The sequence below is a fragment of the Arvicanthis niloticus genome, chromosome 27, assembly GCF_011762505.2.
Source record: "Arvicanthis niloticus isolate mArvNil1 chromosome 27, mArvNil1.pat.X, whole genome shotgun sequence".
NCBI classification, from domain to species: Eukaryota; Metazoa; Chordata; class Mammalia; order Rodentia; family Muridae; genus Arvicanthis; species Arvicanthis niloticus.
Genome location: NC_133435.1, coordinates 27919829 through 27947277, shown reverse-complemented (window position 1 = coordinate 27947277; position 27449 = coordinate 27919829). Strand labels below are relative to the sequence as shown.

General features: G+C 45.5%; 1 protein-coding gene across 11 annotated transcripts in view; it reads left to right on the top strand.

The window, feature by feature from the left end:
- Septin11 (septin 11) overlaps window positions 1-24612 on the top strand; it is an 85134-nt gene extending 60522 nt beyond the window's left edge. Inside the window, exons 4-11 of one of the 11 annotated variants that reach the window (XR_013107867.1) lie at window positions 242-428; window positions 3270-3431; window positions 7176-7272; window positions 8102-8270; window positions 15375-15507; window positions 15962-16149; window positions 19480-21741; window positions 24223-24612. Coding sequence is in view for 9 of the 11 variants with exons in the window: in XM_076926469.1 (XP_076782584.1) it covers window positions 242-428; window positions 3270-3431; window positions 7176-7272; window positions 8102-8270; window positions 15375-15507; window positions 15962-16149; window positions 21674-21698 (961 nt within the window). In the remaining 2 variants the exon portion in view is untranslated. Of the gene's footprint in view, window positions 1-241; window positions 429-3269; window positions 3432-7175; window positions 7273-8101; window positions 8271-15374; window positions 15508-15961; window positions 16150-19479; window positions 23119-23581 lie in introns of those variants that run through there. The other 10 variants (XR_013107868.1, XM_076926469.1, XM_076926472.1 and 7 more) reach the window with 10 other exon arrangements.
- Window positions 24613-27449: the final 2837 nt, after the last annotated feature.

Here is a 27449-nt window from a genome sequence, read left to right as displayed (position 1 = left end):
TAAGCAGAGGCTGGAGGCCAGCGAGGACTGATGTCTTGGGGCCAGTATAAGTGATTCTGTGCTGCTTGTACAGAAAAGGGGAGTTAGGGCAGGAAAGGCAAAGAACTTGGGTCCTGGATCCTAGCTCCTAGGGCAGAGTATCATCTGTAATGTTAAAGTGAAAGACTGTACCAACCTGTATGAGCTTTGAGGCCAAAACAAAATTGGAAATGTGTTTTTAAAATGTTCTTCTGCATTCCAGCTATAAGCCTATAGTGGAATACATTGATGCCCAGTTTGAGGCCTACTTGCAAGAGGAATTGAAAATTAAGCGTTCTCTCTTCAACTACCATGACACGAGGATTCATGCCTGCCTTTACTTTATCGCTCCCACGGGACATTCACTGAAGTCCCTGGACCTGGTCACCATGAAGAAGCTGGACAGCAAGGTACCGGGCGTGGTCCCACCCACTCTCCTTCATGCCCCCATTTCTCTAAGGCATACCTTATGTTCTGAAAAGCATGTAGCTGGGTTCCTGTTGTTGCTTTCTTTTGTCTTGGATTACAGAGCCATGGAGTTTGGCCACATAAGTGCCTAAAAACCTCCTCTGGGTGTTAGGCACGAGGAGACCAAGCCAACACACGAAACCACACCTAGTTCTTAAATGGAGAGTAAGATATGAGTGTGATGGTTATTGGCCCTCCTGGAGGTGTACTACACAGAGCTGGCTTGAATGTGAAGTTTAGAGTAGGATCAGGTTCTAATGTTTTGCTTGCCTGAGGACACATAGCCTTTTAGATTTTTAAAATATATGTGTTTCCACAGAAAGTGAAGTCTGTGTTTCATTGTTGGTCCTGGGCCTGTCACGGTTGTAGTCTCTGTCTTTACAGCTCTTGACGGAAGGGGCTGTTCAGTATGATAAAGTCTGATGTCCAGCTTTATAATTAATTCAGTTTTCTGTTTTGAAATGAACCGAAAACAACATGTTTTTACATGATGCAAAGGGCATAAAGAACAGCCAGAAGTAAGCCGTCATTCTTTCTCCTGGACTAACCCCCTTTGGCACATCTTACTGGATGGTCAGAGCCCTAGGGTGTGTTATTGGGTGCATACACCACCCCCCAAATACTGTTTCAAATTTTCTTTCTCTTCAGAGAAGTAAAACATAAAGAGAATGTTCAGCAATCACTCTGTCCTCCAGGCTTCTTTCTGGACTAGCCAGGGTCTTTGGGCTTCTAGCATCCATGGGCAAAGTGCTTTACAGAAAAATACTCTACTGGCCTTAAAACATTATTATTATTATTGTTATTATTACTGTTGTTGTTATTATTATTTACTACTGCTACTATTACCACCACAACTACTGCTATTACCACAACTGCCAGGGAACTCTGCAAGGCTAATAGACATTCTTCTTTACCCTGTTCAATTGTTCCTGGGGGTTTTACCCTGGTGGTTGCAGATCCCATGTGGGAGGGCTGCTCTCTTTCAGTCTTCTCCTTGGAAACAGGCAAGGCCTTCTGCTCTCAAAGCATCCATTTGTTTGAGGCATTCTAAAGAAAGGTGGGGGTGTGGCTTTCTGTTTGAGATTTAGAACTGAAAAGGAGAAAACTAGAAGCCAAACAAATGCCGCCAACACAAACAAACCAAAAACTCCAACTGCAAAGCAGGTTAAACTTTCAGACCACTCGATGATGATATTGTCAGACAGCTAGGTAGCATCATTCAGTGCTGTTTATTCAGTTTCACTCTAAAGGTAAAGGGAAGTGTTAAACAGTTACGATCTTAGAAGAGTTAAGTCTGCCCGTGTGACGGTTTTTATGTCTCTGTCTATACCCTGATCAGTTTGGCCAAGAAACCAGGACTAACTGCTGTCTTTGTGTTTGATACTGTCTCAGTCCGGAGTGTGCACACAAGGTTGTCATGAAGCACAGTAGGAGGGGCTCTGCCTGTGAGGTTCTGATCAAGCCCTTGCCTGTGGTCAAGATGCTCTCCTTAACCGGAAGAAGCCTGAGCCCGTGAGGTTTGGGAGGGTTCGAGAGATGTGTTGAACACAAACATGTTTGTCAGCATTCTCTTCTGTTCTGTCAGGGGTCTGATTTGGCTCATGGAAAAGAAAAGCAAAAAACTCAAATGTGACTGAAAACTCTGAAAGGCTGTGAGCTCCTGAGCTGAGCAGGGAGTGTAGTCTAGATACCAGATATCCAGAGCATCTCACTAAAACCTCTATGCCTATGAGGGAGAAGGAGAAAGTTCATCTTAAACTGTGAATTAAAAAAAAAAAAAAAGTATCTGTAATCCCAGCACTCAGGAGGAGACAGGAGAACCAGGAGCTCCAACCATCCTCAGTACAGAGTGTGTTGAGGCCAGCTACATGAATGAGACCTTCTCTTGAAAAGTCGAGCCAGCGGTGTCTCTCCTACCTTGGGGCTTTGTTCCTGCATACCCAGGTGTCTTGAGATCTTATTCTGAGATGTCTACCATTAAGGTCAGACTCTGAGTGCACCCATATTTTTATAACTGATGCTCTGAAAATGAGCTGTCAGTTTTTGAGTCAGGGTCTCATGGAGCCCATATCAGCCTCAGACTTACTGTGTAGCTGAGCTTGGCCTGAGCTCTTCATCCTCCTGACTCTGTCTCCTTAGTGCTGGGATTCTGTGTGTGTGCCATCACGCTCAGGGCAAGCCTTTGCTTTCAATATGGAACCTTTTTCATTAGATGAAAGTGCCATTTGATAAAACTGATTTTTCAAAAGAATTGATGCTTGAGCTTGAAAATTTTTAAAATGGGTAATTTAAAATTATTTTTATTTAATTAATTATTTATTTTTGGCTTAATACTTGAGTCTCCCCCAGGAATTTCCAGGTCATCACAATAAAGAAAAAGTGATGCAGCGTAGCCCTGATAATGCTCTGCTTTGACCAGCGCTGTTTGGGTGCACAGAAATCACGCCCCTAAAGGAGTGGCTGTTTATTCAAAGAGTGGACTAACTTCCTTGCTGTCACTGTTTGTCATGTAGTAAAAACACTTCCTTTTACTCTGTAAAGTGGGAGGTTTCGAAGGAGAGGAAATTACAGATAAGCATCAGTGTGTGGGATTCTTCGAGGAAGTCAGAGGGAAGCTGAGAGGATTCTGGGTCTGAATTTCTCATCCAGGAGGAAGTCTGACTGTCAGCATTGCCTGCACCTTGCAGTGCTGCCTCATGGCCCTCCTTTGACTGAGCACATTTCACTGTCTAGCTCTTCTCGCTGTGGGATTGTATACGAATGTGGACGTGTTTGCTTTGCAGGTGAACATCATCCCGATCATTGCGAAAGCCGACACCATCGCCAAGAACGAATTGCACAAGTTCAAGAGTAAGATCATGAGTGAACTAGTTAGCAACGGAGTCCAGATCTATCAGTTTCCCACAGATGAGGAAACGGTGGCCGAGATTAATGCAACGATGAGTGTAAGTCCTCAGTCAAATGCGGACTGGAGAGGGGCCTTCCAGAAAGCTTGGGTGGTGCTAGAACTTCAGAGGGGCTGGAGAAGCCTGCACGGAGGTCCTCAGTGAGACCGCCAGTCATTTAACTAGCCTGTGCCTCAGTTTCTCTAACTGTCAAATGGGAAAAGTAGGCAGGATTATTTCAGCTTTCTGCCCACTCTGATTTTTATGGGGAATCTTCTAGGAATGTGACACAAATACAGGACCTTATTCAAAGCAGCTCAAAGAAGAGAGCCCTATATTCGGTTGACGTGGGCAGAATTATGGCTGCTTGCCGCCCCTTTGTGCCCTGTCCACTGTGTTTTCCTGAATCTGAAGGTAAACCAAAAAATGAGGGATCTATTCACAGCAGAGAGGTAGCCATCAGGAGATATATGAACTGCTTGCTCGCTCATTCATTGACTTCATGACCAGGTCTCACCTAGCCCAAACTGGCCTCAAGCTCAAAGTATAGTCAAAGCTGGCTTTCAACTCTTGATCCTCCTGCCTCAGCCTCCTGAGTGCTAGGATGATAGGTATGAATTGCCATGTCTGGACCCGTTGCTTCTTTTTCCAACTGTAATTTATCTACCTAATCTTGAGAGTTTTAAGTAGTTTCAAAATTAATTTTTAATGGACAAAATAATGGCTTTCAGAAGTACATATCATAGTACTTTGCTCATATTAACCCCTACCTGTGGGGCGCTGAGGAAGCCCCAAGTGAGTGTGGAAGGAGCTACTGAAGTCCTGAGGGAATGTGAATTGTTTGACATGGGGATGTCACTACCAAAGGCCAAGGCCTCAGATCCACAAGAACAGCATTGCTGTTGACACACACACACACACACTCTCTCTCTCTTTCTCTCTCTCTCTCTCTCTCTCTCTCTCTCTCTCTCTCTCTCTCTCTGCCATGAGGCTCAGAAGGATGGAAAGCCTTTCTCTAGTCTTGTTAGTGTGAACGTTGACAGTGTGTACAAGTATGAGTGTACCAATGATTGACTGGTGTGTGCAAAAACTAACAACTGCAGCTTCTTTCATGAGGGTTACTCTTCACCTACAGAGACCTCCTAATAGCTAGCCCCCTCCCCTGTGCTGCACACAGTCAGCTCACTTCCAGGCCTTGCATGGTAGTGGGTGTGGCTCCCACAGTGTGCACAGTCTACCTGACCCTACTTCTCTGTGTTAGGGTTTCCATGTAAACTTCTGTCTTAGGGTTTCCATTGCTGTGCAGAGACACCGTGATTTTATAAAGGACAACATTTAATTGGGGCTGGCTTACGGGTTCAGAGGTTCAGTCCAGTATCATGGTGGGAAGCATGGCGGCGTCCAGGCAGGCATGGCGCTGGAAGAGCTGAGAGTTCTACTTCTTGATCCAACTGCAGCCAGGAGTTGCCTGTCTTCAGGCAACTAGGAAGAGGGTCTCAAAGCCCAGCCTGAAAGTGACACACTTCCGCCAACAAGGCCACACCTACTCCAACAAAGCTATACCTCCTAATAGTGCCACTCCCTGGGCCAAGCATATTCAAACTTCCACAGTGTTTTTGTGTCTTAGATTCTCTTGTTGCCCTAGTTAGAACAAGATGCCAGGTCATGTTGAACATGGTGCTAACTTTGTAGTTTTCTTCCTTCCCTTCTACTTTCCTGTCGCACACATGTACACATGCATGAACACAAGCATTTATATCTAGGGTCACATACATGAAGAAGCATGGTATCCTGGTTTCTTCCCCTTCTTTCCGAATCATCTTCTTCATGTCGCCACTTTTTTGACCTATTCCCATTGATAGGACCCCTACTTTGATTATTAAATCTAGACTTGACATTTGATCCTGTCACTGTTTTCTTGGTTCAAATGTCAAGTTGTCTAGAAAGATCCCTTTCTCCTTACTTTCAGGGAGTAGCCCATGCCACTTGGGAGGCAGAGGCAGGCATATGTCTGTGAATTTGGGGGCAGAACTCTGCTCTTCAGTAGAAGCAGTGTGCTCATAATAACTGCTGTGCCAGAGTCCCCTGGACTAGGAAATTCAGATATCATGTGCATCATACAAAATGCCACGCCTGCAACCTGAGCTGTGGACTCTGCCTAATATCTTGAGAACATGGTCTCCCTTCTCAAACAGTGGACAGGAAACCATAAACAATAATTCTCAAAGCAGCTCTAAATATCTTACTCCTGTGTGCTGATAGAAAGCAGTTAGCTTTCTCCCCCACACTCAGGATGTAGTCATAACTACCAGATAACCCAGTGTGGAAGAGGCCGTTGTCTTGGACACCATACCATCTCTGCTCAAGCTAAGCTGTGGTGTAAGGCTCGAGGCAGTATTTTGGACTACAGTGTATTTCTGACTTGAAGTCTGCGCACTGATAAGCCTGTCTGAAATAGTTCCGCAGCTGGGGCCTCCACTCAGCTCTGTTCTCACTTGGCATGCCCAAGGCCTTGGGTCCCACCCCAGCACTGCAAAGCCAGGAATTAAAACAGCTGTGTTCAGCAGCAATAAAATCAAGCTCGCACAGTCCATTTAGATCTCACCATTGTGGAGACCAGAGCACTCTTTGGAAGCCAGTGCATACGTTTAATGACCCCAACTTAAGTCTGATTTCACATTTATCAGAAACAAATGACCTTCATGTACATGTCATCAAATTATAGTCAAGAGGCAGATCCAAGTATTTGTGATTCCTAACATGCTTCAGAGGTTTTCCCAATATGTAGTTACCTACGGTAATTTTTCTTAAAACTTGCATTACTGTCATAAAACTTTTCTCTTTTCCTAAGATTTGAGCTCAAAGCTAGATGAAATACATAGCCTACTTATCAATAAATTTAATATTTAATGGGAAGATATTTTCCATTGCTTTCATTTTAAAATTTAAATGTGAATTAGTTAAAAGTAAATGGAATTTAAAAGTGAGTATCTTGATCCCACAAGCCAATATATATATATATGTATATTTTAAAGATTTACTTATTTTTAAAATTTATTTATTTACTTATTTCCCCAATACTGCCTCCCAGTCCTCCTTTACAGAATTCCTCCCCCCATCCCCATTTCACCTCTGAGAGGGCAGCACCCCCCTCCCCCAAGCCCCTTACCCTGGTAATATCAAGTCTCTGTAAGATTAGGTGCATCCTGTCCCACTGAGGACAGACATGGCAGCTCTCTACTACATAAGTGCCAGGGGCCTTGGACCAGCCTACGTATGCTCCGAGCCACCAACCAAAGATTTACTTATTTTTATTTTACATGCATGGACATTTTGTGTGAATATAACTATGTACCATATGCATGCAGTGCCCACAGAGACCAGAAGGGGGCATCATATCTTCTGGAACTGCAGTTATAATGGTTGTGAAACACCACCGTGTGGTGCAGGGAATTAAACCTCAGCTCCCTGCAAGAGCAGCCAATGTTCTTAACCACTGACCCATCTCATCTGTCCTCTTCCACAAGCCATGTTTTAAGTACCCTATGGATGAAGACTGTCACAGTGTCAGCTATGACAGAGGACATGCAGGACAAGCTCAAGTTGCTCCTTGAATCTAGCTTACGTTTGGCTAGAATACAAGAGCATGGAGAACATGATTCATGAAGGGCGTCCGCCACACTATAGTCACCCCTTCATGACCTTATCTCTTGCTGTTGAGGAAAGAGGCCCCTCTCTAGTGATGGGGTCAGGAGCTCTGCTTACTGTTGTGTGATAACCGTTCACCTCTGTGTCACCTGGCAGGTCCATCTCCCATTTGCAGTGGTTGGCAGTACCGAAGAGGTGAAGATTGGCAACAAGATGGCGAAGGCCAGGCAGTACCCCTGGGGTGTGGTGCAGGGTATGTCCTGTCGTGGGAGAGTGACTCTATGTTAGTGCCCATGATGAAGATATATGACAGGCACGATGTGGAAGGAGGTGTCAACCGGGGGCATGTGGGGATGCGCAGAGCTGTCTTGTCTGCCCCACTTCCTCTCCCCAACCCCTGTATACCCCCCACTACTTCCCACAATACACCCACCCATGCTTAGCCACCATGGATGTGAGGAAGAAAGAACTGGTCATCATGGGGCAGGTAGACAGACAGACTGAGGAGCAGCTACAAGCTAAGCCCTGGGCCGGAGGCTGCCCCTCAAGATGTGGGGCTCTATAGGAAATTAGCAAAAACTCCTCTAAGTGGAAAGCGTTCTTCACAAAGTGTGTACACCGTCTTGTCAGCAAAGCGGCAGATAGCTGGGAAGAACTTGTTTCTCTCTCATCTCCCGGAAAGTTGTTTTCCAAGGAAATGCTATTTCAGCAGAAATCTGGTAATTAGGAAGAATGGTGGTATTTAAGCACTGTCCTGCTGAGTTGGGACTGACTGCATGGAGTAGTAGTCATGGGTCTGACTTTAGAGCCAGATGTTACTACCCCTGTTGGGTCATCAGCTGCATCCCAAACCCAGACCTCTGCCTCTGCAGGGGAAGAGTCACGATTTGGCAGGCAGATTTGTTGAAAGGTAAAGGAAAGATTGTAAAGCCCCTCCTTTGGCATCATCTCTCCGCCACCCTTGTCAGGGCTTCCTTGAGTATGGAGGGAGGAGCCAGCAAGACATCCTGTATGCCTTCGGGACCCCCTCTGGAGCTTCGCTGCTGATGGCCCTTCCTCTCCTTTGCTTATTTTTCTTGTAGTTGAGAATGAGAACCATTGTGACTTTGTGAAGCTGAGGGAGATGCTGATCCGAGTGAACATGGAGGATCTCCGAGAGCAGACGCACACTCGCCACTATGAGTTGTATCGGCGCTGTAAGCTTGAGGAGATGGGCTTCAAGGACACCGACCCCGACAGCAAGCCCTTCAGGTATGAGCATACATAGCAGACAGGCGTCCCAGGCAGTGGTGTGTCTGTGCACCATGGAAAGAATTGCTGGACTGAGGTTTTGGTACCTCAGTAGCTTGGTCATCTGGTGTTGGGATAACCACATTTCATTATCATCTCGGCTAGGTGATGTTGTGGATGTTGGTATTCTTGCCCACATTTACAAGGATTAGCATTCAAAGTGACAAAAGTGTAAACGGCCTACCTGACTTCCTGGTACTTAAGGAAAGGAGGTTGTTCTGAATCCTTGCCTCCTTGGCCCCTGAGACCCAGCTCCTAATTGTTTGTGGGGTGTAGCACCCGACTCACAGGATATAGCTGCTGGCCAACATTTGCCCCCCATTCATTTGTCTTTGACAGATTTAACTTGCTGAGGCTCTTAGCTTCTCAAGTACTTTTTCTTTATAAAGCCTGTGAGGGTATATGTGTCTGTGTTTGTGTGTGTCTGTATGTGTGTGTGTTTGACATTGTGCAAGTGTCTTCCCACAGAGGCCAGAAGAGGGTGTCGGATCCCCGGTGCTGGGATTACAGGTGTGCCAGCTGATGACTGTGCTGGGAACCAGCCTTGGGTCCTATGGAGGAGCAGCTAGCAGCATAACCATGGAGCTGTCTCCCCTGCCCTCAGGTTCTTTTGTTATCTCAGCAGTGTACAACTCTGACAGAGGGTGGGAAAGGGAAAAGCTTAGGAAATTTGTTATTTCCCACATCACGGATGGATACACAAAATGTGCAAGGAAGAAAAGGTAACTGTGGCTGGAGAGACCACTCTAGCAGTGTTTAGCGCTGGCTGCGCTTGCAGAGGACCTGGGTTTGATTCCCAGCACCCACATGGTGGCTCAGAGGCCATCTGCAGCTTCAGTTCCATGGGATATGACATTCTCTTCTGGCTTCTTTGGTATTCAGGCAAAAAAAAAAATACCCATACACGTGAAAATAAATTTTAAAAAGCTTTAAAAAGGGGGAAGGGCTGGGGAGATGGCTGGGCTCAGCGGTTAAGAGCACTGACCGCTCTTCCAGAGGTCCTGAGTTCAATTCCCAGCAACCACATGGTGGCTCATAACCATCTATAGTGGGATCTGATGCTCTCTTCTGGTGTCTGAAGACAGCTGCAGTATACTCATATACATAAAATAAATAAAGACATCTTTAAAAAACAAAAAAAAAAAAAAAAAATCACTTTAAAAGAAGGTAGGCTTGGGGCTAGGGACCAGGATATTGGGGCAGCGATCAGGATGTAAAATAAATAAATAAATTAATTAATTAATGCGGAGGGGGAAAAAAGAGGTAGGCTCAGTAACCTAGCAGTTGCCCTCCTTTCAACACACCTGCCCCCCTCCCATGGTGGAGAAAGTTTGGGTTGAATGGAAGGATAGCTGAGTCACTTGAAGGTGAGGCTCACGGCCAGGTTGCCACCTCCTGGTAGAGGAAGGAATTGTCCAGTTTGAGCCCAAGTTGTTTCTTCATAGGGATCTCAGTTAAGCCAATGTGAGGTTTGTCTGGACTCTGAGCCTCTTATGATTAAGGCCACGGTACCCTTGAACAACCCGTTTGCCATCTTTTATGGCTATCCCTAGGACACACTCTGAAATCTACAAGCCATTGAACTTGATGGCTGGCCAAAGAACCTGAGGCTGTGTCTGTCATGCTCAGTGGAGCAGTCTCCTCCCAGTCCGAATGGTCCTGTGGTGGAGGAGCTCTCTTTTGGAATCACTTTGGAGAAAGTTCAGTACTTTCTGGGCTAGTTCCCTACAGGATGCAGCTATGCACTCCGTAAGCATGTCTGTGTTTGGTGAGAACAAATGCAAATCTCACACAAAGGACTTCTATCCAAAAAGTTAACTTCTAACCAACTTAGTATCATTTCATCCAGTCCTGAAAGCTTGTGAAACTATCTTCAACCAGACAGGATGGCTCTGTGGAGGTGCAAAGTCCTTCTGTGCTTGCAGTGAATCTCCCAGATGATAACCCCATAAAGTAAGCCCAACCCAGGGTTATTAAGTCTGATAAAAACGTGATTTTTGTATGGAGCATTCCTTTCCATGCCCTAAAGTGGAACAACAAAGCTTTTGTGACGTTGAATGCACTGGCCAGGACCAGTGTTGAGGAACACTGGCTGAGGAGCCTGAGGTCCTCACTCTGCCCCTACTCATGTCCTTAACCCCTCGGGGTGAGATCAGGGAACAAATTAGACTTAGCAAAGGGACTTTCTTTAGTGGTTCCGATATATTGACTGTATAGGCTTGTCACAGGTATTCAGTTCTCCTCGCCTCACTGGAAAGCACCTTAGACCAGAACATAAATGAACAGGCATATCTGTGTTCCAGCCAGTAAAAACCTTAGCAACCAAGAAGTCTAAGTTTGTTTGGTGGGCTGTAATCTACAAACCTTCGACGAGGTCATAGTCTAGATTCCTTGCAGGTTAGGTTGTTAGAGGTGATTTCTTCTCATTGTGTTAAAAATCATCCCACATGCCTGTGTTCTTAAAAGAAGCTCTGGGATGCTACTTGTACCTAGAAAGGGCCACGTGGCCTGTCTGCCTTTCATCAAAGAGGCCAGCCCTTCTAAGATGGCTAGAGTTCCTTCCTGGTGGTGCAAGCAAGCAGGCATTTTTATTGAGGCGACTCCTACAAGCCCAGGGTAAGGCCCTGGAGGAGGTGCACGGTCCATTGGGGCCTCGCCCAGCTTACTACTTGGGGTACATCATCTTCTGGCATTCTGAACTGGCAGGTGACACTGAAGTCATGATTGTGTCTGCCCCTTCCCATTTGGTCCCGTTTCTACAAGCCCTAATTTTTTTTTTCTTTTGAAGTTGAAATGGGAAAATGTTTATTATGCCTGTACATTATTACCCAGGCCTGTATTTTTTAAAAAAAAAATACAGCTTTTAAAAGTAAAAATAAAGCTTTTAAAAGTAAACTCATGGCTGGGTAGTGGTGGTACATATTTTTTACCCTAGCACTCAGAAGGCAGAGATAGGTGGATCTCTGTGAGTTCAAGGCCAGCCTGGTCTACTGGTCAAGCTCCAGGACAGCCAGGGCTGTTATACAGAGAAACACAAAAATAAGTAAAGGAATACATTCTATTACCTCAGTAACTGGGACAGGGTTTTCCACTTAAAATAGAGATGGTCCCTCCTTGTGCATCCCCACTTAGAAGTCCCTCTTGCTGTGGGAAGGATCACCACAGACAGAAGAAATCATAGTTTTTGGGTAAACTTTGCTGGGCAAATTGAGCAGAAAGAGTGCCCAGTGACTGACTGGCCTCAGAGTCTGAGCCCTTCACACCCGGGTCTTCTCAGGCTTATTCTCTCAACAGGGGCTCTCATTGTTTAATCCTGACTCGCCTGTGACTTGGCATATAGACCAGGCTGAGTTAGAGCTCACAGAGATCTACCCTTCTCTGCCTTCCCAGGGCTGGGATTAAAGGTGTGCACCCCTGGGTCAGACCTTTTCAGTCACGTAAATGAGATGCTTATTGCGCTGCCCCCCCCCCCCACCCGTTAGTAATTCAGTGGACTTTCTTTCACAGCAAATCATTATTTTATTGAAGTCCAGGCCTTAGACATAACCATAACTTACTACTAGCCTTTATATTGAGCTCAGATCACTCAGGATGAAAATACTCCTGGATGTACTTGGGAATTCCCTTGCCCAGGTGAATTTAGTGTGACTTGGAGTGGAGTAAGTGAAAGGCTGGAAGCTTTTTTTCAAATATTTCAAGTGGAGGTTTCCTGTGAGGCTGTGCAGTGAAGCTAGTTCTTTCTTTTGAGCATACTGGGACCTTCCAGTGCTTGCATCCTGGACCACCGATTTTAGTAGCGGACGCCATTGTGAGCCAGCGTGTGATAACAGAGAGTAAGCTGGGCTTTATGGTACGGGGGCGGTGTTTGAGGAGCTTGCCTGTGGCCCTGATGTTGTCCTCAAAACCATCTGGATTCAGACACCTGCCTTTCTTGTCCTCTAGAAGAGTACCCGGACACCTGGCCACCAGCCAGTCTTCCCAGTGCCCATGTTTTCCGTTTGCCGCTCTCTGTGCATGTGGCTCTGTAGCCTTGGAACTCAGTTCCACCAACCAGAGCAGTCATTTCTTTCCTGGTTCAAGGTCTCTTTCCAATCCCTTTCTGACTGTCAGGGTAACTTAGGAAATGGACCAAGGTCACCACAGGGATTAGTCACACGTCCCCGAGCTTTTCTCCTGAGGCACCATTGCCCTGTATGACACACTCCCTGTCCAGATTGTTCACCCCTCCTCTCCAAATAGCATCTCTCTCTCTCTCTCTTTTTAAAGATTATTTATTTATTTAATTTATTTAATGTATATGATGAGTATACTGTAGCTGTCTTCAAACACACCAGAAGAGGGCATCAGATGGTTGTGAGCCACCATGTGGGTGCTGGAAACTGAACTCAGGACCTCTGGAAGAGCAGTAGTGTCCTTAGTTGCTGAGCCATCTCTCCAGCCCAGCATCTTCTCTCTTACTCACAGAAGATGTCTGAGGACCACCCTCTGTCAGGATTCAGAAAGTCCTCGGGGTTGTTTTCAGGAGTGTACAGGCCTTGGCTCACCAGCTATGTGGAAAGTAGGTAGGGCTCCCATGTCAGTGGGTGGCCCAGGTTCAGTCCTTTACATCTTCATGGTACAACCAAAGCAAATGGTGACAGCTGTGTCCACGTTCTTCACCTGTGGGATGAGGAGTGGGCGATGTCTACTCTACTGCCTCTGAGGACTAATGCATTCGGGGATATAGAATGCTTCCTAAGGCCTGGTGACACTGATCAGACCCTGGTATGCCCTCTGTCACATGATTCCAGGAGAGTCAAGTAGGGAGAAAATTATTCCGTGTGAACCACTAAGATTCAGGGTGAGCTCGGGCGTCTGCATTCCTATCCCTTACCAACAAAGGAAACCTTCTGTGGGTTGCCAAAAGGAAAATTAGAGCATCATCAGATCAGCTGAAAACCTGGTGAGATGATCACAAAGTCTCACGGAGCAAAGGGAGTCTATGGTTGAAGTTTAAGCCTAAACTGGAAACTGCCAGTGATGCCTTTGCTGCAGTGCCTGTGAGTGAGTAAAAGCGGTTTCTTCTGGACTGGGTCGGGTCTATGCCTGGAGACATTAGTGGGGGTTTCTGGTGTTTGTGGTTCATGGCTCAGTTAGCAGAGGTGTGTGGGGAATGTGGTCCTGTGTTATTCTAAGTTATCTGTGAGTCACTTATAAGTGGTTTTGAGTCTTTAGGTTAAGGTTTTGGACACTGGTCTCATCAGTTGCTGTGACCATTGTTTCCTGTGTTAAGAGTTCAAAAGCTGATTCCCATCCTTGGACACAGTGATACAACTGAATATCGTTTGCTGAAGCCGATTTCATCCTTTTACTCCTGGATGTCAACACTGACTAGACTCAAGGCTGGGGCCAGTCTTGCCTACAGCCAGTGTGGCCCTTAGGTTTTGTCTAGGACAGAGGCATTTTATGTTTGGATTGAACTTTCTGCATATAAAAACAGTGTGATCCGGTGACCCCAGTTTAGGCAGAGTATTGACTCCTCTTGCCTGCTTCACACTATGGTAGTTTCTTATACGGGCCTCTTAAACCCGTATAAGCATGCAGTGCATTCCTGCTGTTTTGACTCCATAACCTTTGAAGATGTTCTCCTGAAACCAGGTCATGATCTCAGAACACAAGTTGGGTGTTGTCATAGGTTATAAGGTTCAATTGCTTGAAGAGAGAGGTCCAGTCATTCATTACGATAAGTAGAAACTGAGGTTTCTATAAGATTTTGTAATAATAGGGCCAGGTTATCTTTTGTCTTGGGTAAGTCTGATTCACAGAGAAAGCTGATGAAGAGTTATTACACACCGATGAAGTTGTTTTAAAGGATGATATTCTTCTAGGTCTCACTGACTCTAGCTCTTAAAATTGAAACTTAAACATTGCTATTAATCTTAGCTAATATTAATATGTCCAACTTATTTTAGTCTCATAAAATAAAAATAACACCTGAAACTCAAAACACATGACTGTTTATCAGCAGAGAGGGTTGGCTGTGTCTGGGGAGGAAGAACTTATTTTTTGTAAGCTAATGAGGTTATCAGTTGTAGGGGTGTGACCGTCCTGGCCTAGCCAAACTGTCATTATGACTGTATCAGTCAGTCTTTGCTGTGTTCCACCACCAGAGTTTTTACCCACTGGGTTTTCCCCTTTTACCACCTTAATGGACAGGTGTGATTTCTGTTGAGTGGCACTTGAGGGTGCCTAAGAGTATGTGTAGTTGCTACCTAGTCTGTAGTGCCCTTAGGGTAAATTTGGTGAGTTCAGAGTAGATGCTAGTGTAGGCTGGTACCATTCAGCTGTTGCAGATAAGCTGCAAAGAGAGGACGGAGTCCTTAGAAAACACCAGCCATTGCTTCTTTGTAGCACATAAGGTGTGTGCCACCAAAGGCCTTTTCTGTATAAATGCCTTTGTTCTGACTTAAGAGATACAGTTATGACATTCAATATGAAACTTCAGGCTCTGAGTTCTGCAGAAAGGAAGAGTACAGGATTCAAAATGAAAATAAGACTCCTCCCCACACCACTTGAAACTGTGGCTTGAGACGTGGTGATTTTCTACCCTGGTTTTGGAAGGTGGCCTCCTTGCTAAGTCCACCTGCCCTCTGGAGGGTAGAGGGGCGTGAGTGAACACTGCTGTATGGCACATACTCTTCTCAAGTAACGCCTGATACACTTGCACAATCTTATCCCGTGGAGGTGTTACTGTGCCTACCAAGGTCAGTCAGTTGCTGAGGCCAGAATTACAGCTCTATCTGACTCCGATCCCTGTCATTTCACCCATGATGCCCGGCTGGTCTGTTTGTGCAAGAAACCTGGCTGGTTAGCTGCAGGCGTTTGGTGTTGCATTCTGCTTTTGGACATGTTTGTCTCTGCAGTCTCAGCATCAATAAAGCATAAAACTAAAGAATAAAATTTGAGCTTTAGTGTGGTAAGCAGCACTTGTGCTTTTTCTTTTGGAAGCAGAGAGGGGAGAAATGTCGTGAACCACAATGTATGATGCTGTCTTATGCCCTGTCTTGCTTTGCGGACTTTCAATAGTCTTCAGGAGACATATGAAGCAAAGAGGAACGAGTTCCTGGGAGAGCTGCAGAAGAAGGAGGAGGAGATGAGACAGATGTTTGTCATGAGGGTGAAGGAGAAAGAGGCGGAGCTCAAGGAGGCGGAGAAAGAGGTGAGCTATCTGTCCTCCAGGAGCTGAAACTGGTATCTTATCAGCATGTTGTGGTTAACGAGACTTCACAGTGGTACAGAGTGGTTCCCCTTCCCTGTTATCACAGGAAGGAGAGCAGCTTCCTCACCATGGAGGGGAGCATGGCAGCAGGCAGGCAGACATGGTGCTGGTGAAGGAGCTGAGACTTCTGCCTACAGATTTTCAGGCAGCAGGAAGAGGGACACAGGGCCTGGAAGCCGTCCCAAGTGACACACTTCCTTCAACAAGGCCACACCTCCTAGTCTTTTCATGTAGTGCCATGATAAACTCCCTAATGACTAAGAATTTAAATACATGAGCCTGTGGGGGCCATTGCTATTCAAACCACAACAAAGCAATGCATGCTCTGATTCTTCATGGGCTCACACACAGTTTTATTCCTTTCGCCACACCTAATTTCCTTTGTTCCTCCCAGCTTCATGAGAAGTTTGACCTCCTGAAGCGGACTCACCAGGAGGAGAAGAAAAAGGTGGAAGACAAGAAGAAGGAGCTTGAGGAGGAAGTGAGCAACTTCCAGAAGAAGAAGGCCGCCGCTCAGCTCTTGCAATCCCAGGCCCAGCAGTCTGGGGCCCAGCAAACCAAGAAGGACAAGGATAAGAAAAAGTAAGCAGGTGTCGCCCGCCTCCTGGGGACAGCTAATAATCTCTTCCTCCTGCATGTCTACCTTTCCTACTTACAGACTGGAAACTGGCCATCGCCAGAAAAATAGAAGCAAGTATTTTTCTCTACAGTGCAGGGAAGATGACTGAGGTTTTAGAAGTATTTTTTAAAGGGTAAAAAGGGTTAACTTATGAACGTCACTATGGTGACCAAGCAATCGGGATAGCAGTGGCCTGTGAGCTTCCATATCAGCTTTCCTAGCAATACTAGGAGATTGTAGAGAAGGCAGGCGGGTGGGCTCTCATAGTGCCTCTGCAGGCTTTCTCGAGACTCTTGGTAAAAGCATTTTAAAATTGCAGTTTTTTCACATGGGTTCTCTGTTCTGTTAAGACAGTCTGGTGAGCCAGCTACTGAATTTTATATTCCAAACAGCAGCTAGTGGGTGCTGGTTTTCCTGGAGGATTATCATATTGTGAAGTTCAACCAAAATGCACGCCCATTTAGCACAGCCCTAGCGACCCTCATGATACCCCTGCACCCCACACAGAACAGTTGCCATACTTGGGTTTGAGTGCCAAAGGGCTAGATGCTCTCTCAGGTCGTCACTTCCTGTGGCACCCCAGCAGTTGCTGCCAGAATTAGCGGAGGGAAGGCCCCTTCCTTGAACTCCTGTGGTTTGGAGCTGTTCATTGAGTCACCTTAAAGAGTGGAGGAGGCAGTGTTGTGACAGTAGCTGTGGGTCTCATGAGTATGGTGCTAAGGAAGCCTGTGGAAAACTTTTCCATGACCCCATGACCATAGGATGCCCGGGGATGCCACCCTCCTTTCTAGAGTCTGCTGAGCTAGTATAGCTCTCTGGGAAGCCTGGAACCCTCTTTAGGATTCTTGTTCTTTGTCCTTGGAGGCTAAGGTGTTGGGGTGGGGGAGGGAGCGGGGCGGGGGAGCTGGCAGCTAAATAACAGCAGAAATGGAGGGACTGAGCCTACCCAATCCCGACTGAGACTAAGAGCTGGCAAGCCAGCCCAGTGCTGTGGTCACGTAATCCTGGCTCACAATGCACTGTGGCGTGCCGTACCCTTTAAACCACTGTGGTGATATTGAGAGACAAGTAAAGCATGCTCTACAAACATTGCTTTTGCAAGCTCTGAGGCAGTAGGAAATGTGTCCAGAGAACAAAGGAGCAGGAAACTGGTCTAAGCAATAACGGAAATAGTCTACGTAGATAACATATGGTTTTAATTGGGGTTGGTGTAGATCCAAGTCATCAAAGGAGCCCAGCAGCCCAAACTTAGTGCTGAGAGAAACAACTGCCTGGATGATATAGTTCAATACAGTTCTTTGTTGTTCTGTGTTTTGGAAAAGCTAATACTGAGAATGGTGTCCCCACATGGCAAGCCAGAGTCAAAGCCATTTGGCATTGAACCCTGATAGAAATCCCTTATCTGGGAAAAAGCACAGAAGTACAGAAGTGTGTGTGTGTGTGTGTGTGTGTGAGAGAGAGAGAGAGAGAGAGAGAGAGAGAGAGAGAGAGAGAGAGCGTTAGGAAGCCCAAAGGGTAGGCTTTCTCACCGTGAAGCACTAAAGTGGGTAGAGGTACAAGTTTTAAACTAAAAATGTTTATAAAAGACCAGCAATGTTAAAAAACATTTCATGTATACTGGATGTGCCTTTTAGCAATAAAATTCCAAGAACTGATCATTGTCCCTCCGTCAGAAGCCTCCGTTTAGTAACGGACGTCTTTTGCTCTGGAACCAGCTCCCCTATTTTCTTCTCATCCTAGGCTTTACCAGTGTATAATGCTTTTAAAGTTTACATGATGTCTGTGTTAAAATCTCTTCTAGCTTGATTTATATATTCTCATTTATTGTTGATGGTGTTAGACTTGGTTCACAATAACCACCAGGCTCAGTGACTGACAGTAGTTTTTGTGTCAGTTGGTTCTTACCTTTTCCATTCTTCTGCTTGTATAATGAAAGCAAGGGCTAGTTGGAGGTCTGAATTGTTTAAAAAAAAAAAAAAAAAACTCAAAAAAGAAAAAAGTCTCCCCTCTTATCAGTGGCAATGGAAGGTTTTGGCCAGAGGACCACAGAAAGACAGTAACCAGGGCAACCAAGAAAGAGGACGGTTCTTCCTCCTGGTCATAGCTGCAGCAGGTGCCTCCGTAGGAGCTGGCTGTGCTGAGCAGGAGCTTCTAAGGGATGGTCTTCCATTCGCCTTGTATCCCTCGGCCGGTCTTAATCCACTTTCTAATAGTTTAAAACTTTTTTTCCCCTAACAACGCACTGCACTCCGTTTTTTTTTTTTTTTTTTTAAACATAGGTAAGGCTTTATATTTCCCCTGGACCTGTAAGTGGCATGAGAGTATGTAACATTTCCTAAAATTACAAAGTCGAACTAACCCTGGCACTGCCATTAGCTGGACCCCCACCTTCTGCCATCTCTGGCCACAAGCCACCTCCCCCGTCCAGGGCTGCCCTGCTGTGGTAGGACTGCCTGAGGACAAGTTTTCTAGTGGACAGTGTCCCTCCCTCTCCTGGAAATGATTTACATGGTCACCAGAAGGCATTTGCTGGGGCACATTTGACCCCAAAGAAGACTTTCAGTGTGACGAGTGCACTTTATACAACCAGCTGCTCACTTGTTTTTTGTTTTTGTTTTTTTTTTAACAAATATTTTTTGTTGTTGGTTTGGTTTTGCTAAGCAATAAAGTTGCATGTTTTGGAGTTGCCTAAAACCAGCTGTGCAGACCCCAGGTTTGGCGTTGCTTTGGTGCTAAGAGGGGAAAGCCTGGTGGTATTGTAGCTCTAACCGTGTTCTTTTTCAGCCCTGCCCAGCTAGGCCAGTAGCTCGCCGTCCGTCCAGTAGATTCCAGTTTGCAAGCTACTTTAGCTTTCTTCTCCGAGTCATCCACACCAAGATACCCACTATGTATTTATTCTCTGACTCCTCCTCTCACAGCCCGGAAGTGGAAGATGCCGTTTCTGTTCAGTCCCAGTGTACTCTCCACTCCTTACAGACGATAGTTTCGTGTTATTTGAAAGAACAAACCAGACAGTGGATCCTTCCACTGGACCTTGCCTTGGTTTCAAGGTCACTCATGAATATAAATTCCATGAAAAAGGAAACTGGGCCCCGTGCTCTCTATTCAGGGCTCAAGGCTCGCTTTGCTTTTCCTGTAGACTACTTGGGTTTTTCTTTTAATTTCTCTCAGTCCTATAATCATTGCATGAGCATTTGCCACCACTGAATGCTGGTGCTGGCATTCCTGGTTTTCTTTTTATTTAATTTGTTATCATTTCTAACGTTTTTTTGTTTTGTTTTTTTAACTTGCAGTGCAAGCTTCGCATAAGGGCCTGGCAAGCCAAGGACGCTCCTGCATTCACCTGCTTTGGCAGTAGTAGCGTACCTCTGTCATCTGTGTCCTGTTTGATTCGTTGTTTCAGCCTTTCCCCAAATACCAGTAACTTAGCTCATTTTACTGAATGTTGTCAGGTGGTGGAAAACCATAGCACAAGGGGATGATACCAGCAAGTGAGTGTGCAGCTGGACTTGGTTTCTGGAAAGTCAATTTGCCTTGTATGCCTATCTCAAGTGGCGGCAGGAAGCATGTCTGTCCCTTGTATGTCGCTTTGGACCAAGGAAAAGAGGGTTAAAATAACTACCTGTACGTCTGGTGGGAAAACTCACCGCCTCAGCAGCTGAGCTAAAACCCTGAGTAGCCATGACAACAACAACATGCATTTTCTTAATTGTGTGTCTCATGCTTGTACAGCTCCTGAATTCACTGTCTCTTCTTCACGCTTGCCCCAAACCAGAGGTGGGCTTGAAAGCAGGCAGAAACGGGAGTGAGCATCTGAGATAGCTTTTCCCCTAGTATGGCTTTTTCATTTAATCATTTGCTTATTTGGCTCGAGCCTATGATCTGGTTAGACCATCTTAGGGATGGAGTCTGCATCTGCCTGCCTACCTTCAAAGCCGGGCCAAAGCTACGTATGGACTGGCATAAGAAACATGATTACACTCATCCCAACCAGGGCATCCCTGATGCTCTTACGGGTCCAGATCTCAGAGAACACCTCATTTGGTACTGCTTAGCTAAAAAATCTTCTATTAAGGAGGTTGGAATCCCACTTCCAGTGAGGGGATGCTATCCATCCCTTCCCTCCAGCCCCTACGCGCGCGCGCGCACGCACGCACGCATGCACGCACACACACACACACGCATTTGCTTTAAACAGGCTGAGGGGGAGACCTGGAGGCTGATTCTAGGATGTGGCTACTTTTAATAGCAGTTTTCATTAATCACCTTGAGAAAACTTACTTCCCATAGCAGTAGTCTGAAAGGATGTCCTCAGTTGAAGGTAGCAGGGGAGTGAACGGACAGTGGAACCATTACTTAAAGCAGAGATAGACTCTGGCTGATAGCCAGCCTCTGGTCCAGTTCCTTGCTGACATTGAAATTCAGTTGCCTCTAAGGAGTTTTCCTTCCTGTCCCCTCACTGTGACCAGTTCCACTCAATCTGACTCTTGGGTCCATCAGTTATCTCGCTTCATCCTGGATGAGGATTAACTCAGGACTCAGGACACGTCCTGCTTGCCTGCTGTGTAAGAACGGGAATGCACATCGTCTGTCCTGTCCTCTTTCTCTGACGCTCCTCCTGTCACCTGCTTGACCACCCTCTTCTAACCAGATCTCGGCTCTTCCCTCTCATTTCTCATGAACCCAGGCCGTTGCCTCTACATTTCCCTCTCACGTCACCAGTTACACGTGAATGGTATAACACAGGCTGCATTCCTCTCTGTCACACACACTTAAAAAAACGTTGTCCAGCCAGCCCCTATCCAATACCAGGCAAGTTTTTGTTATCTTTTACTTCATCTCCCCATTATAAGAATTGAGCAGTGGCCTTCCATAAACTGAATTAGGCTTCATTAGACAAGCAAAGACATTGGCCTCACTGGGTAGGAGGCCAGGCTGGAGTACAGCTGAAGTCATCTTCTCTGGTGGAGGGAGGAGCTCCCCAGACACTCGATTTGCTTCCATTTTTCTAGCTAGCTGTGGAACAGCGGGTACTAATGGCATGCTGACTAACTGTGGCTGCATTTGCTTCTCCACCGGGCACCACACAAAGGCTTGAGCATCGGTGTCGTCTGCTTGTTCGAGCCACTGCTTGTGTGAGCTTTTGTCTTTTCTTTTTGTGTGTGTGCCTTGTAATAGAAAACACCCCTTTGCATTCGATTTCTAAAAGCTTTTAAAGACACTCAGAAAAAAAAAAAAAAAACCCAAACAACAATTTGACTTTTTGATGCCAAAATTATTGATTTTTTTTTTTGCATTTATTTTTATTTTTTTATTTTTCTCGGTAAAATAAATCCAATGGAGAGTCAGGGAATAAAAAGTCAAGAGAATCCTAAAGAAGCTTTAAAAAAGAAAAGCATTGCTTCTGAAACTCTTCCCCCACTGCCCCCAGCCTCCGAGGCTGGTTACGGCTGCTCTTTCCTTTCGTGTCTATGCCTTTCTTCACAGTAGTCCCTGGCTCTGCACGGAGTAAACGATACTCTCAGATCTAACTGGACGTGCTCTCGCCTTTGCATGTAAGTACAGGAGTAAGAACTCGGATCTCTCTGTTCCAGATTAGGGACAACAAACGGGGGCAGAGGTTTTCTTTTAGAAGGTGTCCTGGACAGTCTGAGTAGTCTTTTTTTTTTTTTTTTTCTTTTAAAAGCTAAATACATCTATACTGGCCACATTTATATTTTGCCCCACAATTTATGCTTCCTCTTGATCTCAGAGGAAGTAGGGAATTGATTACTGATTTGCAGCCATTGTTGTGTATGGTGTCCTGGAGGTCAGGTAGAGGGCCTTTGACTGTGACAGTGGCAAAACGCTGGGGAAAGATTCCCACTGTCCACGGGACAAAAATGTCGTCTCTGCCAGGCTGCCTTTCTGCTCCCGGACCTCTCCTTTATGCTCAATGCACAATGGCCACTTCTTTTTATTTTTTGGTTCGACAGCTTTGGCCTCTCTGCATCTTTTGCCCAAGCACAGTGAGCATCTTCTGCTCCTTCTGGACTGTGGTCCCCTGTAACTGTCATCTGTGCTGTGGGAATGTCAGCAAGTACTCGGTAGCAGTTCAGGACTGTTTTCCCAGCTTAGGCTCTGTATGAATTGGTCCAAAAGGGTCTCTGTGAGCCAGGGGAGCTCTTCCATCCGGTGTGGGCGTGGGTTTCTTGTCTCCCTCCTCCTTTACTTTGCAACCCACCAGCAGCAGCTCTCGCTCCCTCTCCATCCTCTGTGCCTCTCATGGATAGATTCGGCTGTCTCACTTTCCTGACACACCCCTAAGTGTTCCGCAGAGTTGGTGTTAAGGTGTCCCCTACCCACATCGTACTGTCTCTGTGTGGTCCTACCAGAACTGTCCATCTGAATTCCTTGGCTTTGCCATTCACAAGTGTCTGGAGTTGTCAGGTGTCAGGCTCCAAAAGTCTAGTTCTCTTGACAGGACATTTATTATGGAGTTGTTAGCTGAATCATGACCTACAGAGTCTAGTTTGTATGTAGGTATGAAGGGAATTTTTAAAAATAAATTGAAAATTAAGCTGTGAACAGCATTAGAACTCTGTCTATTTCTTGATTTTAAAATATGCTGATAATGCCTTAAACTGTAGCTGTAGAATTGTCAATTTTTTGCTGTTTGAAGATAACCAATGTTTTCTAAACTGTTGTGTAATCTTTCAGTGTTAATGCAGATTGTCATGTATGTAAGCTGCATGTAGACACTTGTCTTTTTTTTTTATGAACTAAATAACTGTATTGATGTGAAGCATATTGTTCCTGCAAGTATGAAAGTGCTGGCTCAGCAGCGTGCTGAGTAACTTGTGTCTGGTAACGTAGTGTGGTGCCATGTGACCTATGCATATATCACTAGTGCCAAGACTTAAAGCGGGGAAATATATTTTTACCCAACTGTTGTTCTGTGTGCCCGTTTGTGAATTCTTTCCAGTCCCTGCCTGACACGCCTATGTACACACACGTGCTTGTTACGTCACATAAAGAGACGGGGATGACCGCCGTGTCCTGCTTTCTTTCCTTGTGTGGTGGACTTCAGTGTTGCTGGCCCAGCTTCTCCAAGACACTTGCCCTGTGGCATCCTGGGGCTCACATATTTCTCGCCACCACACTCGTTCTCCTGTCCCTGCCTGCCCAGTACATCGATGACCCTGAGTGTCCAGCAGAGGCATCCTCCCCTCCCTTGCCCTGCGTGTCCACATTGCTATGCCACCTACTCCTCCCCAAACCATGCTTGATGACACTGGCCCTTTAACTGACAGGCTGCTACTTTCATCACCGCTGGCTGTAGAGAAGTGCTTTTTTTTTTTTTTTTGTCTTTAAGAATCAATTTGAATCTGAACCTTTCTTTTTTCTCTTCTGTAGCTTCTTCTTTATGTAGCCATCCCGTTGCCAAGCCCTACTCTCTCTTAATGGACAGCATTAGAAGAGCGGGAGCTGTCTGTTCACTCGAGTTGGGGAAGAGTTACCTCATCTCCACCATCGCCTCCCATTCTTTAAAGTCTGGGTCAAACATTGCACTGCTGTTTGTAACTGTCAATGTCTGTTTACAAACCACCACCTTCAGTGGCTACCGAAGTGACTTCAACTACCAAAAATAGTAATGATAAGATTAATTAAAAGAGTGGAATAGAGAACTTAGGCCCAGACCCCAGGATTTGGGGCTGGAATCCTCTGGCTTAGCTGCCGTTTTCCTGAACCTCCTAATCTAAGACCTTACAGACTGAAGAGAGCCTGTCTCTCACTTGATGTTGTCACCACCTGTGGGGCAAACATAGCACATGGTACTCCGGGTCTCTGTCCTCTGGGCAACTCTCACCAACCCATCAGGATCCTCAGCTATCAGCAGGTCATCAGAGCGGAGCCACCTGCTGCTGCTTCCATTGGTTTTGTGGGTTGTTCTGGTGTGGGATTTTTTTTTTTTTTTTTAATGGTATTGCATGCACAGAGGTGGCTGTAGTTTTCCCTCCGTAACGTCCTATTGATACGGTGTTTTTATTTTTCAGCTGACCATCTGCCTCTTGAGAGAAAGAAGTGGGCATCCTACCTTTAAATTCAGGAACCATTTTTTATTTGACTCTGTTACCTGCATCCCTCACATAAGATGTCTGGGGAGTGAGTTCTGCTTGTTTTGGGGGCGGGGGATTCCAACCAGCCACTCCTGCATTTCATATTTGTTATTCAAACTTTTGGTATCAAAAATTATGCCAACCCTAATTCACTTCAAGGGGGAATTCTGTTTAATATGTTCTTATCTTAGATGCAATTTGAAAGTGCCCCCTTTTGTTACTAGAGTTTTGATCTACAAGTCTTAATTGTTTGAATTGTACCAGTGTTGGGTAAATGACTTTTCTGCCTCTGGGGCTCAGTTTATATTTAAAGATATCTCAAAACACTGTCTGGCCCACCCTGCCTTTGAATTTGTTGTGAGGCTCTGCTTTACCTTTTGTCCATTGTTTCTCTTTTTTTTTCTTTAACCATGAAATGAAGACCAACATGTACATACCCTTCCCAGGTAACTGCTTTGGTAACAAAAGTTCAATTCACATCTTCTCAGAAGGACTCACATGGCTTTCTCCTCAGTATCTGCAAAAGGCCTGCTAGGAATCAAAGCATTTGCATCAGAAAACTTAGAATCCACCCACATCTAGAAACACTTGTGCCAGTTGAGTGAGCTTGTGATTTCCAACGCTGATACTGACTGGTCTGTGCTGTGTCAGGCTCAAAGCTAGGACACTTAAATACATTCACCTCTCAGACAAAACACAACCTCCAGATCCCTCTCTAGTCCAACTGGCCGGTTCCCATCAGTAAAGAATGGGGGACGCTACCTTCCAAATTCACTACTTGTCTACAGCGTTGTTTGCATCTTAAGATACTTTCATCTCCATGAGGTAGTTGATGCCACTGGTTCGAGTTGCATTTGGTCAGAATCCTTTGGAGTGGGGCCCTCTGTGGGAAAGGTACAGTGCTTCTGTGGGCTAGTGAAGACACAATGGTTCTTGCTGCTCTTATTTTTGGGAAGAGGTCCCTTAGAGCAACTCATTAGTTTGTTAGTGAGTGACTTGTTACTAGAAAGTATTTTTAAATATAAGTAAAGGCAGTTTCACTGGAGCTGATAAACTGCCCAAATGCCTCTTCATCATATGCAATGGCAGAAATTCAGTGCTGTGACGAATTGAAGGGGCATGGGTACCAACTCTGATGCTAGCATGTATCGGTGCTATGTTAAACATGGTCATGTTGAAACCACTAAGTATAATTCACTTCATTTTAAAATTTATAATCATTTATTATCAACTTTATTCTATCATTCATTTGTTTCAAAAAGTATTTTGTTTCAGGTCATAGTTTGAGTAATGTATAAAAATCAGGTCAGGTAGCAGGATTTTTTGCCTAAGGAGTGTGTAGTTTCATTGTTCTGCCCTTCATTCTAAGATCGAAGTGGGTTCCAAGCAAGCCAGTTTCCATTCAGTGACCATAGAGAACCTAGTTGTGGACATCACTGGCCAAGTACCTTGTGGCCTGACTCCTAAGACTGACTGCCATCGATGTGGCATTTTGCTTCGCTTGACTCCTTTTCTCTAATGTTGACAAAGCTGTGGGTCCTCAGGGCCTCCTGTGAAATTACGCTGAGGACGATCACCAGCAATGATAAATGCATTGGCTTATCCTCATCTACACTGTGGGAAAGAACAGCAGGGACCTGAGCCATAGAACCTGTTTCTGCGGGCAAGAGCCTTTTTATTTTTCCCTCAAACTTTAAAAAAATTACTCAATTTCAAATACTTGCTTATCCAAGTATAGTCTAGCTGTCTACTTGAGACCAGCATAGTCTATTATGAAAGAGAAATACATCCTGATTAGTGTATTTAGTAGCTGGGTGACTTAAAGAACAATACAACCACCACCTCCCCCGCAAACTGAAGCCCATATCATTATGTTTGACCAAACATCCAAACATTTCACCATCAATGGTACCTATCATAAACTTTCTTAGTTGTTTTGTTCACTACTGAAAAAGATTGCAGGGTAAATATTTCTGGACATCTAAGAAATGCACAATTGTGACTGCATTTAATGACCTACACAAAGCCTTTTACTTTGCAGATAGTCATTATTCTGCCATGGAGATCAACAGGGCGCTGTCTCTCCAAAGATCCTTGTGCTTGAATGCTCATAGTGATACCTAGTCCTTGCTTGTCTGTTCACGTCAGTTGCTAGCAAGCAGCTGTCATACCCAGACTAGTACAAGGGATGGATGTATGGTCATTTGAGAAGATCGGGAGCCTAAATGCCCATTCTCTCCCTTTCCAGCCTCACTGGTAACTAACTCTATGTAATCTGCTGAATGTCCACAGAACATCACATGAGATGCAAAAATTCCATGTCTGCCTTGTTGGTGGAGCCTTTCAATCCACCACGGAAACTTAAACTTGTGGCTCCCAAATGAGTGCAGAGAGGCTGTTACCATGAGCTTGTCCCTTCCCACAAAGCCCAACTTAATATATGAGGAACTAAGGAACATTCCATACAGAACTGGGCTGCGTACATCTGCAGAGTGGCAGGGCAGCGCTCCCAGATGTCTGCATCCACTTTCCCCCTTTCCATTACTTTATTCTGTGCCATGTGGCCATGAGCATTAGGGGCGAACCAACAGCAGCAACATGCTGGGCTAGGGCCATCTTCACACTCTTTCAGTTCTGTTTCTTTCTAGCCTCCTCTGTGGGGCTACACACACACACTCACTCCGCAGGATGCTTGAGGCACACAGGTGGTTCTGGGTTGTTTGCCTGAGATTTAGTTTGCTGCCATTATCGCCCCTTGCTAGTTTCTTCAGCCTCACAAGCCCACACCACCTCCACCTTAAGTCGTGTACAACTATAAGCATAAAGGCCAGCGACATGGCTCAGTGAATATTCTGGAAGACCTGAGTGCTAGCTTGAGACCCCAGTGATGGAAGAAGAAAACTGCTCTAAGTTGTTCTATGACCTCCAGCCACACACCCACACCAGGAAATGGAGTAACATTGTAACCACGAAACACTCAGATGGTCTTTCATCTGCTTAGTACCATGGTTAACGCAGACACCTGTTTCACCTTGAGGCAGGAGGTTGAAGAGATGCCTTTTTTCCTTTTCCTGAGAACACCACCAGGTGGCTAAAAAACCAAAGCACTATTTTGGGTAGAGAAGACCTCATTAACATAGTTTAAAGGGTCAAGAATTCAGGAG